We start from the raw sequence: 20,670 nt of genomic DNA, 5'->3' as shown, positions 1-20,670 counted from the left end.
AAATCAAAGTGCTTAGAAGAAAGTAGCGATGGTCAACATGAGTTGTTTTCTTTAAATATGCATGAGAACAATCTATGGGCTGGTTTAGGCATGAACATGGTGGATCTTCATTTAGGTCGAACCCTATTCCGGGTCTATTTGTTCTACATGAATCAGATAGAGAGAGGGAAGAGATTATCGGAATTGCTTTGAGATTGTTCTCCTCCTTGGCTACTTATATAGTTCATGCCAACATGGATATGAATATTGAATTTGAAAGTGATTGCCAATGTGGAGTGGCGAACAAAGTATAAAGGCATCACGATTATGTTAGGCGTGTCCAATTTTTGAGCAGGCAATGCAGTTTTCAACAGGCATAAATTTGATCTGATGATGCAATTTGAGCTTAAGAAGTGAGCGGGCGATGCAATTGTGGGTGAAAGGGGGTGAGCTGGTGATGCACGTGCCAGCGGCTACACGTTATTGACGGAGTTTTCATCTACGGTAGCGCGTGGTTAGCCAAGAAAACTGAACAGACACCGCAACATTAAGGGCCTGATTAGCTCAAATCCTAAAATAATTGTCTGACCTTGGTACTAGTAATAATTTGATACGTCGTTTTTTATTGCCAGTTATTTATTGGAACTATCAATGATAAGCAATTTTATTTTTAATAGAGCTCTACCCTAGTGTAGACCCTAATACTTTGTTTGGTTGCCTGCATATACCAGAATCTGCAGACGTAACTTCAGCGTGTTTGGTGACATGCATGGGAGTCTAGACCTGGCTCTCCCGATGCAAAAAGCATCCCACGACCTGGCTCATCAAATACATATTTCATTTGTGTTGGGATTAATATATATTAAGTGATATTAGAAGTAAAATAGGAACTATTAGAGTTTAGATTACTTGTTTATCTATTTTTATTTTATATAATATGATTTTACGTGGACAATCAAATATTATCTCTTCTCAGCTAGGCTCTATTCAACTAAACAATGATAGCTTATACTCCCAACAACAACAACAAAGCCTTTAAGTCCCAAACAAGTTGGGGTAGGCCAGGTCTCATACTAAATAATGATAGCTTGTATTCCCTCCGTACTAAAAAAAAAAATAAAGTCGTTTTAAACAGCGACACGGTCTCCAAGGTATTACTTTGACTCATTGTTTTTATAAAAAAAATATTTATCAAAAAGTGATATACGTATATTTTTATGAAAGTATTTTTCAAGACAAATCTATTTATATGGCTTTCACATTTCCGAACTCAACAACTTAAAAATTATTCATGATTTATATTTTCAATGTTTGATCTAAGTTTTATCAAAACGACTTTATTTTTTTTTACGGAGAGAGTATCACTGTAGCCTGTCCAACGTGAGTCTGATTCTCAACGACAAGACAACCAAGCAAACTATAAATACACATAGATAATTGTTGGAGTACTTTTCCCCCGCCTGTCACCTTCCGCGGAGGCGCCGACCGCCGCACTTCAACCACCCCTGGCACCATCATACCAGGCACACCGACGGGCGACGACGGCACGGACAAGTCACGAGGGGCGCGCTGCTCCGTAGTCCGTACCAACGGGGACCAAGGGCCCACCGTTCGACCCAGGGCCTACCATTCGTAAATTTGATGTGAGAAAAAAAAATTATTTGTTGATTAAAAAAATATCGCTTATAAACCAAATGAACCGACGAGAAATATCCCAACGTGTCACGGCCGTCAGCAAGCGGCCCATCCGCCGCGCCCGCAAGCAGCGTCATCCCCCCTCTAGGCCACCCCGAGCCATGGGCTCGCTGCGTACTCAGGCCATGGGCCCGAGTAGTAGGCGAGTAAAGGCTCTCCCTGAACGGTGGTGGTCTGGTGGACTTCGAACAAAAGGTTGAGGTGGATTTGGCCGTTTTGCGTGTGGAACCCACCTGCTCTTCCGTATCATCGCGCCAAGCCTCTGTTTCACGTTTGCCCATTTCCATTGCAGGTTACAGCTGCAATGCTGCAGTTAGCTGTACGCGGGAGCCCGGAGCGTACGCTCGCGGCTCGCCTCACGGAATGACGGAACCATATGAGAAGACAAACAAATTGCCGGATCTTACACGGAGGTATCATATCGGAGTGTTCGGACAGTAATAATAAAATAAATTATAGAAGTCCTTAGAAATCCTTGAGACGAATTTATTAAGTCTAATTAATTCATCATTAATATATGTTTACTGTAGTACCACATTGTTAAATAATGAGCTAATTAGGCTTAAAAATTTTGTCTCGCAAAGTAGTTGCAGTCTATGTAACTAATTATTTTTTAGTCTATATTTAATACTTTATGCATGTATTTAAATATTCGATATGACATAGACTAAATATTTTAGGTGAAGAAACTAAATGAGGCCTTATAAAGAAATCGTAGGGCAAAGACATCGATCTTACGTAAGACTAGAAAACCAGGCGCGGCTTTGCCGCGCCCTTCTTGGAGTGACCAGACAATGAGGACAAGGAAATGGTTTAAGTTAGTTTTGCTTTGATGTGTCTTGGCGATCGATCTGGACTAAGAGACATGAGCTCCAAAATTTTTGACATCTAGGAGCTACAAAGTAACCATATATGTGGCTGCTGATGTAGAAATGTGCTAAAATATGTAATGTAATTCCTACTTAGTTGACATGTTTTTATCAAGCGCAAGATCGGCTACTAACAAGCTGAGATGAGTCATATCGCATATATGATCGAATTTAACTGAAGATTGTCCGATAGCGTTTTATCTGTGAACCATGCTTCATAAATAATCTTGGTGCAATAAAATAGATGTCACTTAGATCTCTTATACAGCTAAATATATTGTAAAGCAAAGGATGCTACAAAGGGCTTCCATAATTGGAGGTTAGAATTAAATCAGGAGTATAGTTAAATCCAAAATTACAGTTCAAGTTGGCTGTCAGTGTACGAAGATAACACCAGGACACAATGCAACCATCATTGTCACGGCGTGGCACATCAGCAGGACGCAGATGAAATGTCATTGAAGGTTTACCAAGTCAGATTGTAAACAACACATATAAAGTAATTCTGTACAAGTTATTTACAATCTCATGGACAAAAATGCATTTATTCAACAAATGAGATTTGAATCATCTATACATCTTACTGATATAAATGGAGAAAGCTATGATCTGTCCAAAGCTATGTTTAAAAGCAAGCTCGGAGACAAGGGGACCAGCAAGGAGATATCGTAAATTTTATGCCTTAAACATGGATAGGTTCTCGAATAAATTTATTAGCCTGCAACTCCAATAAAATCTAAGATTATGAAAGCACTTTAGAAGTTAAAGGATGAGGAATGTGAAACATGATATAAGTGATGAAAAAATATGTAGACAAATAGATATGTAGAATGCTGCAATATATGTCTCTGTGTGCTTGAATTTTTTTTGCACTCAAAATTCAGTCAAAGTATTACCATATTGGGCAAAGAAAACTTGATCAAGGAATCTCATAGTTTGTGTAGTATTATGTGATAAATTTCTGAGTACGCTACCAATGTAAATTGGACGGTCACACGGTAACATTACATTTTACATTAAGTATGTCCATATTCAAAATGAGGAGAAACTTTACCTTCAGGCATGGAGGTTAAGATCACAGAATTGTGCCAAAATTTCTATATCATAAATCATAAAATTGCTAAAATGCAGAAATGAAAGTTTAGGATTTCAGATCATGCAATGCCAAATTTCAGAAATAGAACTTTTATGACATTTACTTAGAACGAAAAATGTTAAGTGCTTGCAAAATAGATGCAGAGAACAAAAGATTAATATAACAAAACAGGGAACAGATAAATATGCAAAAACAACATGAGACAATCCCCTAACATTTTTCGTCCATGCACTCTTTCTTCCTACCTATTTGGTTTTTCTATGACTGCAACCTATCCTGGTTGTATCATGCGGTAGCATCGTGCCTCTTTGGAAATTATAAAAATGCTCTGGAAAGAAATATGAAGGTTAAACTCCTATACTACTCAGCCATACAATATAGTACAAAGACATATATATAACATACTAACATCTGAATTATGTTTCAACACTATACTACTACTATGCCAAGCATTTACGTGTTCTGAAACAACATTTCATTATTCATTTGAACAAATGAGAATGGTAAAATTTAAGAGGAAACGGATAATACCATGTTAACAACATTCTCAAAAGCTTTTGATCCATTTTGCTCAATGTATCATCATCAGGCCTACTTGATTCATCCTTCTTTGGAAATTACCAGATGTTCACAAAATACTCATATACATGTGTAGCTCCATTGAACTGTGGCAATACTAACCAGCAATTGAAAAACAGTTCTGTATAAGACCAGAAAGGGAGCTTGCAAAGTGCAAACGTTATGCCTGTGATGGGCATTTCCATTCATCTCATGATGTATCCAAGAATCTTATTAGTCAAATCATGAGATAACAGTTAATGATGAAGTGCAGTACTAAACGAGAGATGGTCAATAGGTAAGATGAAATGTGAACATAAAACTAAAGCTAAAATGAGTACAACACCTAGTACGTGAGCCATTGTTGATCATCCACCACAGATTTTGTTTCAATTGCTCTAACAGAGGCATACCTGTGGAAAACGTCCACTGAGGTAAAACAAAAACAATAACTATCAAATGGAAGACAGTTAGCGTCGATATGTTTATCTAAAAGGTTATTGGATTAACTTACAGAGGATACGCAAGTGAAACCACATGCCTGCAAAGACAAACAAATAGAGGATTAAAAATTCACCAATAACCTGTTGGAAATCTGAGCAGATAATAAACGCCATTGGCAACAAAACTGATAGGAGAGAGGACACCACAGGCACACATACAAGGTTGCCTTGATATTATCCTCCAGAACTACAGATGTTGCAAGTCCCGTTACTTCACGTGACAAACAACAGCACTGCATTAGAGATCCGAATAAAGTTTCGTTGCAAAATGAGTTCAGAACAAGCAAACGGTAGACACATAGCATAATCGGTTTTGACTGATTTTTTTACATATATATATACCTAAGCTCTATGTATTCGCATCATAGTAGCTGATCTAATAATCTAACAAAGACCAGAAAGCAGACACAAGGGTCAGCGTGCATCTTGTATGCTCAGCAGCACAGTTCAACAGGCAAATAGGTACAACCGTACAAGTACAATACAAGGTGCAGAGCATCTGGATCAAAACGTCCCACGCACCTCACTTGGCCGCCTTCCCCAGCGCCGCCTCGATCTGCTTGCGGTTGACGATGTAGGCGAACCCGTACACCAAGTGGCGAGCGTGGCTTCCTGAAGGTCCTGGCTGGCCGTTGTTGTAGCGTTAGCGGAGAAGAACACGCGGAACCCCTCACGATGCGGTCGCCAGGCCACCACTCGCCGAGCGGGCGGCGGCGCCGGAGGGCCGGCGAGCGCGGCTCCGCACGGCCTGGCGAGCCCTTGTCCACCACGAGGTCCCCCTCTCCGCGGCCGTCCCCGGGAGCAGCTCGTTCGCGGGTGTGCCGGCATCGATGCGGTCGCTGGGCCACCACTCGCCGAGCGGGCGGCGGTGCTGGTGGGCCGGCGAGCGCGGCTCCGCATGACCTGGCGAGGGCCGCTGCCGCGCGGACTGTGCCGCGGGCTGCGAGCACGACTCTGGGCAGCCTGACGAGGGCCGCCGCGCGGCGTGGAGATGGGCGGCGCGCGGCACCGGCAGGGAAGATCCGGCGGGGCGGCTTTGGTCTTCAGGAGCGGAGTGGAAGAGTTCGCGGGCGTAGGGAAGAGCCAAGCAGATCCGCGAGTACTCGGAACTACGGAGGGAGGGCGCCAGGGCGGGGGGCGGCACTGCAGAGGGACTAAAGGTGCGCGATGCGAAGGGGAAGAGAAGTCGAGAAGAGATCTCGCGACCATTCGCGACCATATGGATTCACAGTTTAATGCCTCAGTACCTGCGGGGGACAAGGGAGGAGGTGCAGGAGACGATGGAGCAGCGGGAAGAGGGAGACGCGCCGGCGCCGTGCTCAACCCGTGCCTTAGTGCTTGCGGGGGAGAAGGGAGGAGGGGCAGGGGACGATGGAGCAGCGGGAGGAGGGAGACGCGCCGGCGCCGGGGAGGGGACGGGTCGTCCACCGAGCGGGTTCACGAACAATCGCGACCTTCCGGGTTCGTGACTTAATGGGTTGGAGACCCGCGATGCCCCGATCCAACGGTCCATATCGTGTTTCCACCTGATCCAACGGTTTGCGGCTTAACGGGTGACGTGGCCCTAGCGGTTGCCCGCGGTTTGGGTGCAGGATTCATATAAGAAGATACCCTCAGTAACATTAGTTTTGTACTGTTTTTTTTTAGAAGCATGTGTTGTAGATGCCTGACCAACAAACAGGGAACTGAAGCCTTTCGGCATCCGATTTAGGTTAGCTTTTGTTGATAGAGTGTGGAAATATATAGGAAGTATTTTTTATTTAAATAGCTCTTCATTCAAACGATGATTTAGAAAATAAGTTAAAAAAAACTCTTAATTAAAGATGCTCTAAGCCTAGATAAGCAACATCACGTTGTTTTAGATGCTCTAAGCCTAGATAAGCAACATCACGTTGTTTTAGGGACGTTGTTTAATTCTTAAACACATTTGGTAGGGTTTTGGTTTTGACTTTTAGCGGCTTCTTCCAATGAGTTCTACCAAATAGTCATTAAAAAAGGGAGCCCGGAGGAGTGGGAACCAGTTTTTTTTTACTATGCAGAGCAAAAAAAAACTCCCAGCTTCTCTTTACAATGACACAAATTATTATAAAATTATTATAAAATTATCATTTAAGTTGTTTTTGTCAAATATTTTTCAAGACGATTTCAGTTGCACCTGAGAAGGTGCTCCACAAGACGAGTCGAAGCCTGAGCCCTGCCAATTTTTCATAAGAGGAAAAAATCGACCACGGTCATAAATCATACTATTGCATATTGCATGCTACGGTTAGAGAAAGCAAAACACAGGAAGGTGACGAACACAAAGGGCCCGATTGATAGCTTGTGTGAGGCTAGCCAGGCTCCAAAGGCGCAATATCTTTATGCACTCCTGTGTTTGGGGGCGCGTTTAGTTCCGGCCGGATTCGACCGGATTTGATATTTGCACAGTGTTTGATGTGACGGCAAACACTGTAGTAATTTCGTTTGCATTTGTGAATTATTGTTCAAACATTGACTAATTAGGTTTAAAAGATTCGTCTCGCAAAGTTCAACCAAATTGTACTATTAGTTTTTTTATTTCGTCTACATTTAGTACTCCATACATGTACCGCAAGTTTGATGTGACGGGGAATCTTCTTTTTACATAGTGCCAAAGTTGGAAGTTTGGAGAAACTAAACAAGGGCCTTGTTGGTAGTATTTAGATGACTATGGGCCTGTTTGGTTTGTCCTTGCACATTGCCAAAACTCTCACGATGTAAATACGACGAACTCTGGCCGGCGTTCGGCTCCTGACCAAGTTAAGGCGTGCCGCAACAAAAGCACAACCAAGGCCATGTTTAGTTCACCCAGAATTTAAACTTTGGCACTATACAAAAAGAAGATTTTCCGTCACATCAAACTTGCGGTACATGCATGGAGTACTAAATGTTGACGAAATCAAAAACTAATTGCACAGTTTGGTTGGACTTTGCGAGACGAACGTTTTAAGCCTAATTAGTCAACGATTGAACAATTATTATCAAATACAAATAAAACGCTACTGTGATTTCGCCGGCGCCGATTCGGGCCAACTAAACACGGCTAGTTCAAATTTGCTGCCACACCCTGGACCCTGCCAAATGTGTGGCAATTATTCTCAATGCCAAACATTTGGCGCAGCCGCAGGTGCGGCGTAGCAGCCATAGGCGTAGTTCAACCAAGCGCTATCTCTCTAGCTTAATTTATCTCAGGTGATAAAAAATTCCACCATTTGTCTGAAATTATAAGCCGTTTAGCTTTTCTACGATACTATCAGCCCGTTCGTTGGTTGGTTTCTGGGCTGATAAGCCTGACCGGTGCTAATTGGTTGTAAGATAAAAACACGGTATCATGGCTGATAAGCCCTGGTTGAAACCAACAAGCGAATAGACTCTATATAATATGTCTAGATATATAATAAAATTTACTTCCTCTGTCTAAAAAAAATACAACTATGGATCGCGTGTATTTAAAGTGATTTATGTTTGACCACAATTTTAATGAATGGTAATTCACATTTATGATTTCAAATTAATTTATTAAAAAATACATTTCATAATTAATCTAATATTTATTCGATATTATAAATATTTAATTCTTTTTTATAGTTAATCAAACTTAAAATACTAAAACAATGACACTGTAAATTAGAACGGAGGAAGCAGCAATTGGATACGGAATTCATCTACGGTTCTGCACCAGGGCGTGATGCTGAGAGCTAGGATGCCTCATCCGGAAACCAATCAGGACCAAAGTACCCGAAACCAACCATCAGCGAACCAAAAAATCAGGGAGAAATATCTGTGTGTCATTAAAAAAAAGATCGTAATGCCCTTTGTGTTTATGAAAAAGTTTAACGGTCTTCAACGTTACTGTTCTAACTTTTTTGTGCCCTCCATGTCACTGTCGTCAGTTTGAGCTCTAACGCCGTCAAACTACAGGTGTGAAAAATAAAAAATACTCTTAAGTCTAAACATGTTATTAATTTTTTAAGCATATTAACAACTTCAAATGAAAAAACTCAAAGCTAGAAAGTTATAGATCTAGCCAAGATCTATAATTTTTATATAAAATTATCTTTATTTAATTTCACAAAAAAATATGATTTGATATCTTTTTTTATGAAATTAAATGAAGATAATTTTTATATAAAAATTATAGATCTCAACGAGATCTACAACTTTCTAGTTTTGAGTTTTTTCATTTGAAATAGTTAATATACTCAAAAAAATAATAACATATTTAAATTTAAGGGTATTTTCGACTTTTTACACCTACGATTTGACGACGTTAGAGCCCACCCGAAGGTAGTAGTACGAAGGAAGAGTGCATGGACGAAAAAAAAATATGTAGACAAATAGATATGTAGAATGCTGCAATATATGTCTCTGTGTGCTTGAATTTTTTTTGCACTCAAAATTCAGTCAAAGTATTACCATATTGGGCAAAGAAAACTTGATCAAGGAATCTCATAGTTTGTGTAGTATTATGTGATAAATTTCTGAGTACGCTACCAATGTAAATTGGACGGTCACACGGTAACATTACATTTTACATTAAGTATGTCCATATTCAAAATGAGGAGAAACTTTACCTTCAGGCATGGAGGTTAAGATCACAGAATTGTGCCAAAATTTCTATATCATAAATCATAAAATTGCTAAAATGCAGAAATGAAAGTTTAGGATTTCAGATCATGCAATGCCAAATTTCAGAAATAGAACTTTTATGACATTTACTTAGAACGAAAAATGTTAAGTGCTTGCAAAATAGATGCAGAGAACAAAAGATTAATATAACAAAACAGGGAACAGATAAATATGCAAAAACAACATGAGACAATCCCCTAACATTTTTCGTCCATGCACTCTTTCTTCCTACCTATTTGGTTTTTCTATGACTGCAACCTATCCTGGTTGTATCATGCGGTAGCATCGTGCCTCTTTGGAAATTATAAAAATGCTCTGGAAAGAAATATGAAGGTTAAACTCCTATACTACTCAGCCATACAATATAGTACAAAGACATATATATAACATACTAACATCTGAATTATGTTTCAACACTATACTACTACTATGCCAAGCATTTACGTGTTCTGAAACAACATTTCATTATTCATTTGAACAAATGAGAATGGTAAAATTTAAGAGGAAACGGATAATACCATGTTAACAACATTCTCAAAAGCTTTTGATCCATTTTGCTCAATGTATCATCATCAGGCCTACTTGATTCATCCTTCTTTGGAAATTACCAGATGTTCACAAAATACTCATATACATGTGTAGCTCCATTGAACTGTGGCAATACTAACCAGCAATTGAAAAACAGTTCTGTATAAGACCAGAAAGGGAGCTTGCAAAGTGCAAACGTTATGCCTGTGATGGGCATTTCCATTCATCTCATGATGTATCCAAGAATCTTATTAGTCAAATCATGAGATAACAGTTAATGATGAAGTGCAGTACTAAACGAGAGATGGTCAATAGGTAAGATGAAATGTGAACATAAAACTAAAGCTAAAATGAGTACAACACCTAGTACGTGAGCCATTGTTGATCATCCACCACAGATTTTGTTTCAATTGCTCTAACAGAGGCATACCTGTGGAAAACGTCCACTGAGGTAAAACAAAAACAATAACTATCAAATGGAAGACAGTTAGCGTCGATATGTTTATCTAAAAGGTTATTGGATTAACTTACAGAGGATACGCAAGTGAAACCACATGCCTGCAAAGACAAACAAATAGAGGATTAAAAATTCACCAATAACCTGTTGGAAATCTGAGCAGATAATAAACGCCATTGGCAACAAAACTGATAGGAGAGAGGACACCACAGGCACACATACAAGGTTGCCTTGATATTATCCTCCAGAACTACAGATGTTGCAAGTCCCGTTACTTCACGTGACAAACAACAGCACTGCATTAGAGATCCGAATAAAGTTTCGTTGCAAAATGAGTTCAGAACAAGCAAACGGTAGACACATAGCATAATCGGTTTTGACTGATTTTTTTACATATATATATACCTAAGCTCTATGTATTCGCATCATAGTAGCTGATCTAATAATCTAACAAAGACCAGAAAGCAGACACAAGGGTCAGCGTGCATCTTGTATGCTCAGCAGCACAGTTCAACAGGCAAATAGGTACAACCGTACAAGTACAATACAAGGTGCAGAGCATCTGGATCAAAACGTCCCACGCACCTCACTTGGCCGCCTTCCCCAGCGCCGCCTCGATCTGCTTGCGGTTGACGATGTAGGCGAACCCGTACACCAAGTGGCGAGCGTGGCTTCCTGAAGGTCCTGGCTGGCCGTTGTTGTAGCGTTAGCGGAGAAGAACACGCGGAACCCCTCACGATGCGGTCGCCAGGCCACCACTCGTCGAGCGGGCGGCGGCGCCGGAGGGCCGGCGAGCGCGGCTCCGCACGGCCTGGCGAGCCCTTGTCCACCACGAGGTCCCCCTCTCCGCGGCCGTCCCCGGGAGCAGCTCGTTCGCGGGTGTGCCGGCATCGATGCGGTCGCTGGGCCACCACTCGCCGAGCGGGCGGCGGTGCTGGTGGGCCGGCGAGCGCGGCTCCGCATGACCTGGCGAGGGCCGCTGCCGCGCGGACTGTGCCGCGGGCTGCGAGCACGACTCTGGGCAGCCTGACGAGGGCCGCCGCGCGGCGTGGAGATGGGCGGCGCGCGGCACCGGCAGGGAAGATCCGGCGGGGCGGCTTTGGTCTTCAGGAGCGGAGTGGAAGAGTTCGCGGGCGTAGGGAAGAGCCAAGCAGATCCGCGAGTACTCGGAACTACGGAGGGAGGGCGCCAGGGCGGGGGGCGGCACTGCAGAGGGACTAAAGGTGCGCGATGCGAAGGGGAAGAGAAGTCGAGAAGAGATCTCGCGACCATTCGCGACCATATGGATTCACAGTTTAATGCCTCAGTACCTGCGGGGGACAAGGGAGGAGGTGCAGGAGACGATGGAGCAGCGGGAAGAGGGAGACGCGCCGGCGCCGTGCTCAACCCGTGCCTTAGTGCTTGCGGGGGAGAAGGGAGGAGGGGCAGGGGACGATGGAGCAGCGGGAGGAGGGAGACGCGCCGGCGCCGGGGAGGGGACGGGTCGTCCACCGAGCGGGTTCACGAACAATCGCGACCTTCCGGGTTCGTGACTTAATGGGTTGGAGACCCGCGATGCCCCGATCCAACGGTCCATATCGTGTTTCCACCTGATCCAACGGTTTGCGGCTTAACGGGTGACGTGGCCCTAGCGGTTGCCCGCGGTTTGGGTGCAGGATTCATATAAGAAGATACCCTCAGTAACATTAGTTTTGTACTGTTTTTTTTTAGAAGCATGTGTTGTAGATGCCTGACCAACAAACAGGGAACTGAAGCCTTTCGGCATCCGATTTAGGTTAGCTTTTGTTGATAGAGTGTGGAAATATATAGGAAGTATTTTTTATTTAAATAGCTCTTCATTCAAACGATGATTTAGAAAATAAGTTAAAAAAAACTCTTAATTAAAGATGCTCTAAGCCTAGATAAGCAACATCACGTTGTTTTAGATGCTCTAAGCCTAGATAAGCAACATCACGTTGTTTTAGGGACGTTGTTTAATTCTTAAACACATTTGGTAGGGTTTTGGTTTTGACTTTTAGCGGCTTCTTCCAATGAGTTCTACCAAATAGTCATTAAAAAAGGGAGCCCGGAGGAGTGGGAACCAGTTTTTTTTTACTATGCAGAGCAAAAAAAAACTCCCAGCTTCTCTTTACAATGACACAAATTATTATAAAATTATTATAAAATTATCATTTAAGTTGTTTTTGTCAAATATTTTTCAAGACGATTTCAGTTGCACCTGAGAAGGTGCTCCACAAGACGAGTCGAAGCCTGAGCCCTGCCAATTTTTCATAAGAGGAAAAAATCGACCACGGTCATAAATCATACTATTGCATATTGCATGCTACGGTTAGAGAAAGCAAAACACAGGAAGGTGACGAACACAAAGGGCCCGATTGATAGCTTGTGTGAGGCTAGCCAGGCTCCAAAGGCGCAATATCTTTATGCACTCCTGTGTTTGGGGGCGCGTTTAGTTCCGGCCGGATTCGACCGGATTTGATATTTGCACAGTGTTTGATGTGACGGCAAACACTGTAGTAATTTCGTTTGCATTTGTGAATTATTGTTCAAACATTGACTAATTAGGTTTAAAAGATTCGTCTCGCAAAGTTCAACCAAATTGTACTATTAGTTTTTTTATTTCGTCTACATTTAGTACTCCATACATGTACCGCAAGTTTGATGTGACGGGGAATCTTCTTTTTGCATAGTGCCAAAGTTGGAAGTTTGGAGAAACTAAACAAGGGCCTTGTTGGTAGTATTTAGATGACTATGGGCCTGTTTGGTTTGTCCTTGCACATTGCCAAAACTCTCACGATGTAAATACGACGAACTCTGGCCGGCGTTCGGCTCCTGACCAAGTTAAGGCGTGCCGCAACAAAAGCACAACCAAGGCCATGTTTAGTTCACCCAGAATTTAAACTTTGGCACTATACAAAAAGAAGATTTTCCGTCACATCAAACTTGCGGTACATGCATGGAGTACTAAATGTTGACGAAATCAAAAACTAATTGCACAGTTTGGTTGGACTTTGCGAGACGAACGTTTTAAGCCTAATTAGTCAACGATTGAACAATTATTATCAAATACAAATAAAACGCTACTGTGATTTCGCCGGCGCCGATTCGGGCCAACTAAACACGGCTAGTTCAAATTTGCTGCCACACCCTGGACCCTGCCAAATGTGTGGCAATTATTCTCAATGCCAAACATTTGGCGCAGCCGCAGGTGCGGCGTAGCAGCCATAGGCGTAGTTCAACCAAGCGCTATCTCTCTAGCTTAATTTATCTCAGGTGATAAAAAATTCCACCATTTGTCTGAAATTATAAGCCGTTTAGCTTTTCTACGATACTATCAGCCCGTTCGTTGGTTGGTTTCTGGGCTGATAAGCCTGACCGGTGCTAATTGGTTGTAAGATAAAAACACGGTATCATGGCTGATAAGCCCTGGTTGAAACCAACAAGCGAATAGACTCTATATAATATGTCTAGATATATAATAAAATTTACTTCCTCTGTCTAAAAAAAATACAACTATGGATCGCGTGTATTTAAAGTGATTTATGTTTGACCACAATTTTAATGAATGGTAATTCACATTTATGATTTCAAATTAATTTATTAAAAAATACATTTCATAATTAATCTAATATTTATTCGATATTATAAATATTTAATTCTTTTTTATAGTTAATCAAACTTAAAATACTAAAACAATGACACTGTAAATTAGAACGGAGGAAGCAGCAATTGGATACGGAATTCATCTACGGTTCTGCACCAGGGCGTGATGCTGAGAGCTAGGATGCCTCATCCGGAAACCAATCAGGACCAAAGTACCCGAAACCAACCATCAGCGAACCAAAAAATCAGGGAGAAATATCTGTGTGTCATTAAAAAAAGATCGTAATGCCCTTTGTGTTTATGAAAAAGTTTAACGGTCTTCAACGTTACTGTTCTAACTTTTTTGTGCCCTCCATGTCACTGTCGTCAGTTTGAGCTCTAACGCCGTCAAACTACAGGTGTGAAAAATAAAAAATACTCTTAAGTCTAAACATGTTATTAATTTTTTAAGCATATTAACAACTTCAAATGAAAAAACTCAAAGCTAGAAAGTTATAGATCTAGCCAAGATCTATAATTTTTATATAAAATTATCTTTATTTAATTTCACAAAAAAATATGATTTGATATCTTTTTTTATGAAATTAAATGAAGATAATTTTTATATAAAAATTATAGATCTCAACGAGATCTACAACTTTCTAGTTTTGAGTTTTTTCATTTGAAATAGTTAATATACTCAAAAAAATAATAACATATTTAAATTTAAGGGTATTTTCGACTTTTTACACCTACGATTTGACGACGTTAGAGCCCACCCGAAGGTAGTAGTACGAAGGACACATAAAAGTTCTAAATTTTTTTTTTAGAGAGACATCGGAAATTACGATTTTTTTTAACGGCACACGACCAATTTCCCCAAAAACGAGCCAGGAAGATGGAAGAAGACACACGCACCCTTCGTTGCCTCGTTAATCTCGCCCCGCTATCACACTCTCTCTCTCCCTCGCCTTCCTGTTCTCTTCCCCAGAAGCAGCCGAAGCCCACTGGATTCCCACCAGGTTCCCCATGTCGCCTCGCCTGCTACCCCAGTAGCCCACCCCTCTCGGCATCTCGATCTGCCGCCAGGACCGCGGTTTGGCGTTTGGATCCGGCAATCTCTGGCCGAGGCGCCGCAGATCCGAACCAATCCCAGCCTTCCCGGTGAACTCCTTCCTCCACTAGCAGTTCTCTGGTTGGGTTCTCGGTTTCGCTTGTTACTTGAGCTCGCATTTGTGCAATCTGGTGGTTTTGCTATATAGTTTCGGGTTTCTTCTCCCCTTGGATTCACTCGCGCACGCGCTGTCCGAGCGTGCTCAATCTGGTGGTTTTGCCTGGACTTCACCTCGCTGCATCATTAGCAGTAGAATCAGATTCCCTGGGTGCTTGTTCTACTGCCTCTGGTCGCTGCTGCTCATTTGCATGCGGTTTTTGGTGTGCTAGCTAGCTGCCCAGGATCATCTGGACATGTGGTTGCTGTGAGAAATCTCTGAGGAAAGATGTGGAAACAGTTCCTGACCAAGCTGCCTAAGAAGTCCTCTGCCTCCGGGAAGGGTGACCATGGCTCAGGCTCTAGTCCGGGACGCAATGATGCTGGGAACGGGGGCACGATACAGCGCACTAGCAGCTGCCCCGGCGCCGGGCCTGCCCGTCCGGTGTCCAGCGTGAAGCGCATGTCGTCTGCGGTCTTCCCTTCTAGCGTGGTGGCTGGCATTGAGCCGCTTGTGTCGTTCAAGGATGTCCCGAACGGGGAGAAGCAGAACCTGTTCGTCAGCAAGGTGAGCCTGTGCTGCGTTGTCTTTGATTTCTCGGACCCCAACAAGAATTCTGCGGAGAAGGACTTCAAAAGGCAGGCATTGCTGGATCTTATGGACTATGTGGATTCTGCATCCTCCCGTTTCACGGAGACAATGGTTGCTGCCTGCTGTAGAATGTTTACCATCAACCTGTTCAGGGTCTTCCCTCCCAATTACCTTTCTGGTTCGTCCGGCTGTGGCGAGGGTGAAGAGGAGGAGCCAATGTTTGACCCTGCATGGCCCCATCTGCATCTTGTGTATGATCTGCTACTGAAATTTATTGGCTCCTCATCTCTGGATACGAAGGTAGGAAAGAAATATTTTGACCACACATTCATCGTGAAGCTACTCGAACTGTTCGATTCTGAGGATCCAAGAGAAAGGGATTGCTTGAAAACAATATTGCATCGAATCTATGGAAAGTTCATGGTGCACCGTCCCTTCATCCGCAAAGCAGTGACCAATATATTCTACCACTTCGTGTTTGAGACTGATCGCCATAATGGTATTGCTGAAGTACTGGAGGTTTTTGGTAGTGTTATTAGTGGCTTTGCATTGCCTCTGAAGGAAGAACACAAAATCTTTCTTTGGAGGGTTCTAATTCCTTTACACAAGCCAAAATCAGTTGGTTTGTATCTGCAGCAGTTAACCTACTGTGTGACCCAGTTTGTAGAGAAGGAACCAAAGCTTGCAAGTTCAGTGATACTTGGTCTGCTCAGATACTGGCCAATAACAAATAGCCAGAAAGAAGTAATGTTTCTGAGTGAGATTGAAGAGGTCCTGGAGGCAACCAACACAGTTGAATTCCAGAAGTGCATGGTTCCATTGTTCAGACGAATTGCTCAATGCATCAACAGTTCCCACTTCCAGGTAACTCATAAATTATGTTGACCCTCACCTTGTTTAGGAGAAATGAATTGTGTGTTGCGATTTAAATTTACATTTACATTCACATGTCCATTCTGTAGTCTGCATGCACTATATCCCTCTATTTACATAATGCATTTTTTTTCTGGAATCTGTCTGAGCATGTATTTCATTAAGAGGAGTAGAAAGTGTGACCACACGCACGTCCAAGCTAGGGAAGGGCTTAGACAGCATAGAATTTCAAAAGGTTATTATATACAAGTAAACTAAAGCAGCCTACAATTAAGAAAGGCATTACACATTGATGCCAGCAAAGAGTGACCTCAATTTATGGAACCATGCTTGTACCCAGCATTGAGCCTTCTCCTTGATTTGAATAGCAAGGGTGATGGCAGCGTGCAAAAACCATCAAAGATCTGCATTTTTCTCAAAACACGAAAGATATGCATTTTTCTACACAAAAGATGTGCATTTTTGTCATACACTCATACATGCAAAAATGTTGTACCAAATGAAAACTGAAGAGCTTCACCCACTCATTGATGCTTTAATCTAATTCATTTCTGTCACTCCCATTACTTTACGATGTCGTCTACATGGTACAGTCCAAAGAATCACTCATCCAGTTGGAAACATTCATGGCCACAAAATGTACTTATCGTAATGTAACCACACACTGCCCATGTAAGGCTAGGCTCTGTTGGATCTCCTGATGCATGAAATGTGCACCACCTGTAGACAGGCCAAATAAGCAACGAATACCTGTTATTTTCTGAAAGATGTGGACAAATAATGGTAGGCCAGCATGCACCACCATTTATGGTCTGGGTATGGGATATGGCCATAGTTGATATGCAGTTTCCCTTCTTTTAAGAAAGTAGAAGATTAAACTGTGCAAAGCATCAGCCGAAGCAATGTGTCTAGTTGGGTGCCTGCTATGTATGGTATGATCAGTTTTGGCTGGATTTGATGTTAAGGAAGCAAAAGCTAAATAAAATGAATCAGACTGGATAATTGAGTTAACCAGGAAACCGTTTGGTTTTTGGTGCTCTGGCCAAGTTTGGTTTCCCTGAAAAGTAGAAATGAACCCTCTTCCCCAGGTGTGGCAATTTCTGGGCTTGCTGCTATCTTTTTCCATTAATGATATCCATCATTCACTATTTTGATCCTTGTTACTAAGTACTACTTTTTTAAGACGTTCCCTTCAAGTGGTTGAGTCAAATCAAATGAACTATTTCAGGTTGCAGAACGAGCACTCTTCATGTGCAACAATGATCACATCATCAGCTTGGTTGCACAGAATCGGCAAGCAATCATGCCCATCGTCACCCCAGCATTAGAAGAGAATATCCAAAGCCACTGGAATGTATCAGTCCTAAACCTGACAACCAACGTGAAGAAGATGCTGTCAGAAATGGATGAGGAGCTCTTCTCAGCCTGCCTTGCCACACACAAGGAAGCCGAAGAGATGCGAGCGCTGCTGGAAGGTAAACGTAGGCTGGCCTGGGAGCTGCTAGAGTCTGCAGCGGCGTTCCAGCCAGTGACAGGCAACACTGCCGTCCTGGTGAGTCGCTAGGCGTCAAGTGGAGGGCTGCTCCTCCTTCCTCCGTCTTGTTGGCAACATGGGCCAATTGCTGAAAAGCTCGTGACCAACTTCACCTTGCTTGTTTAGTTTGTTGTTGTAGACTTGTAGTAGTATGTCTTGCTGCAACTGTAAGTTGCAACTACTATGGGATATATCCGTCTTTCTGCTATGGTAGGAGGCATGCCTGTTTTACATGCAGTGTCCTGCAGATGTGGGCTCAGTTCGTTTCGCTGAAATTTAGCCGCCGCTGATGCTTATACTGATTTCTTATGAGAGAAGAGGAAAACGTTGTTCGTTTGCTAAAAAAAAACTGCTGAAGTAGTGTTTTGCCTTTTCACATGTTCGGCTACATTCAGAACGACTGACCTGGCTAAATACTCTATCAAATGGAGTATGAAATTCGAGAGAAAAAGAAAGCACGAAACTGTGCTTAAGTTTAGTTCAGTGTAAAAGTGGGTCTCAGGTTCAAAAAAAAAAAGTGGCCTCCCGGAGGTCGGAGCTCTGCCACAAAATTTGTAAAACGATAAAAATAGAGACAGAAAGAAACAAAAAAATTCCGTAGCCGGGACTCGAATCTGGGTAAAACGATAAAAATAGAGACAGAAAGAAACAAAAAACAATTTCTTGCCAGGATTCTAACCCGGGTCTCTCGGGTGAGAACCGAGTATCCTAACAAGACTACAACGGAATACTGTTATGCCTATTTGTTTTACCCCTATTATCCAAAACACCGTAACGTTTAACAACAACTACAAGTTTAGGAATGCACAAGTGACCGCTACATCCATATTATTTAACACTGTATGATTTTGATGTTGTAACCAGCAATAATTAGGTTAAATGTAAGTTAGAAACTGTATAGCGAATTAAACGTGTTCATCCATTTGACTTACATGAGTGCTCGTATTGTTCTGTATTTATTTTAGATTTAACGGTCAACGTCGAAACGCCTATGATGAATTTATCAATCCTAGATCTACTGATTCAATTATTCAGAGAGAGAAAACAAGAAGATGTCCAAATTAAACTATGTCTTAATATTTAGTGAGTATAAGTGAGCACGTGCATCTGTCCTAAGAAAAAACTGTCCATGTTAAAATGTGCCTTAATATTTGTGAATGGAGGCAGTAGCTCTGTATATAGAAGGAAATTTGGTTACATATCAAATTGAGTAGCTGACTTCAAGTGCAGCCTAAACAGGCACACAGAGGGAATGTCGATTTCTTTTTAACCGATAGCAACACTACGATGTAAAACTTAGAATACTTTAAAAAAAGTCCACTTAACCTCCCAAACTATTCGTTGTTGTCTACTTTACTCCTTCACCTATAAAACGAGCTATTCTGCCCCTTACACTACTAAAATCTGTCTAAATAAGCCCATGAGGCGACTTTGAAGGTGTTTTCTCTGATGTGGCATATTACGTAGGTGCTAACATGGCGATGAGTCAGCGAGCAGTAGAAAAAAAAAGTCTACTTACGTAACACTCTTAACATACCAGTGGTTGACTACATAACTCTCTCAACTATAAAACCTGATATAATGCTCACACCTTTGTGAACCGGCGCACACTTTGAACTCTGAAGCGGCCTAGCATGGATAAAGTTGTTCAAATGCAGGAATTACAAGGCTACTTTGGGATTTGTGCAGCTTTTAGAAAGAGGTCTACCAGAGCACTTCTCTGATTGATTATATATAAGTTCGAGCATAAATATGAGGAGAAATATGCGCATACATGAATTTTACATAATTGGGATATATTTGAACTAAGTCTAGAAAACAAGAGGCACTGCTCTTTGCTAGGCATAAGAAGTCTCAGAAATATGCCCATGCTCCACCGTGGGGTCATAAGTTCCATTTCAGCAAATGTACATTGTACATCAAGGATTTATTTGTGAAAAATACTCATAAGGATTTCAACCGCAAATAGGATTCCTCCCTTCGTCTATGTCGATGACCAGTAGATGGTCTGGTTTTGAACCATTCGGTCCCTCTTTGTACAGCTTGGGTAAATATGCGTGGTATGCTGGTAGGTAGCGTGATACAAAATCCATAACCTGAAAGAACTCTCAGCATTATATTTCTGTAGATAATCAACGGCTCTAGAAAAAAAAACTAAAGTTAATTGCTGGATAAATGAGCAGATAGGCTTCCATTTTAAATAAATGACGTGAAAATGATTTGCTGAAAGAAGTACATCGCTAACCAGTCAATCAGTAATTTTTCTTTCCACTACCATGACTTTAACTAGGATAACAAAGAGATAGCTTTGTCAGGGAATGCACCTCCTCATCAGACATTCCAGGTTTTCCATCTGCTTTCATGGCTATCTCTGCCTGCAGTCCAAATACTAATCTCAGAAATTGCAATTCATGGTTTGTTACGACTTACGAGTTCAGTCTTGTCACTAGTCAGATATTCGAGTAATGACCTGCAGCCTCCACTGGTAGACACAACTAGGTTCTCTTATTTTTATAACGATCCATGACTTGATGAACCTGTCCCAAG

General features: G+C 41.9%; 1 protein-coding gene across 1 annotated transcript; it reads left to right on the top strand.

Moving 5' to 3' along the window:
• The first annotated feature begins 14,851 nt into the window (after positions 1–14,851).
• On the top strand, positions 14,852–18,419 carry LOC136458733 (serine/threonine protein phosphatase 2A 57 kDa regulatory subunit B' kappa isoform-like). Its single transcript, XM_066458661.1, has 2 exons — positions 14,852–16,580; positions 17,818–18,419. Exons 1-2 carry the CDS (start codon positions 15,414–15,416, stop codon positions 18,151–18,153), a joined length of 1,503 nt encoding a protein of 500 aa, XP_066314758.1. The 5' UTR covers positions 14,852–15,413; the 3' UTR covers positions 18,154–18,419.
• Positions 18,420–20,670: the final 2,251 nt, after the last annotated feature.

The sequence above is a fragment of the Miscanthus floridulus genome, chromosome 6, assembly GCF_019320115.1.
Source record: "Miscanthus floridulus cultivar M001 chromosome 6, ASM1932011v1, whole genome shotgun sequence".
NCBI lineage: Eukaryota > Viridiplantae > Streptophyta > Magnoliopsida > Poales > Poaceae > Miscanthus > Miscanthus floridulus.
The sequence above is the reverse complement of the archived record's forward strand: the minus strand, read 5'-3'. Positions and strand labels throughout refer to the sequence as shown.

What these genes read in the sequence shown, in the direction of transcription:
- LOC136458733 (XM_066458661.1), top strand. Translation starts at nt 15,414, where the DNA reads ATGTGGAAACAGTTCCTGACCAAGCTGCCTAAGAAGTCCTCTGCCTCC. An exon ending in TCAACAGTTCCCACTTCCAG is followed by an intron (nt 16,581 to 17,817) that starts GTAACTCATAAA and finishes GAACTATTTCAG; the next exon opens with GTTGCAGAACGAGCACTCTT.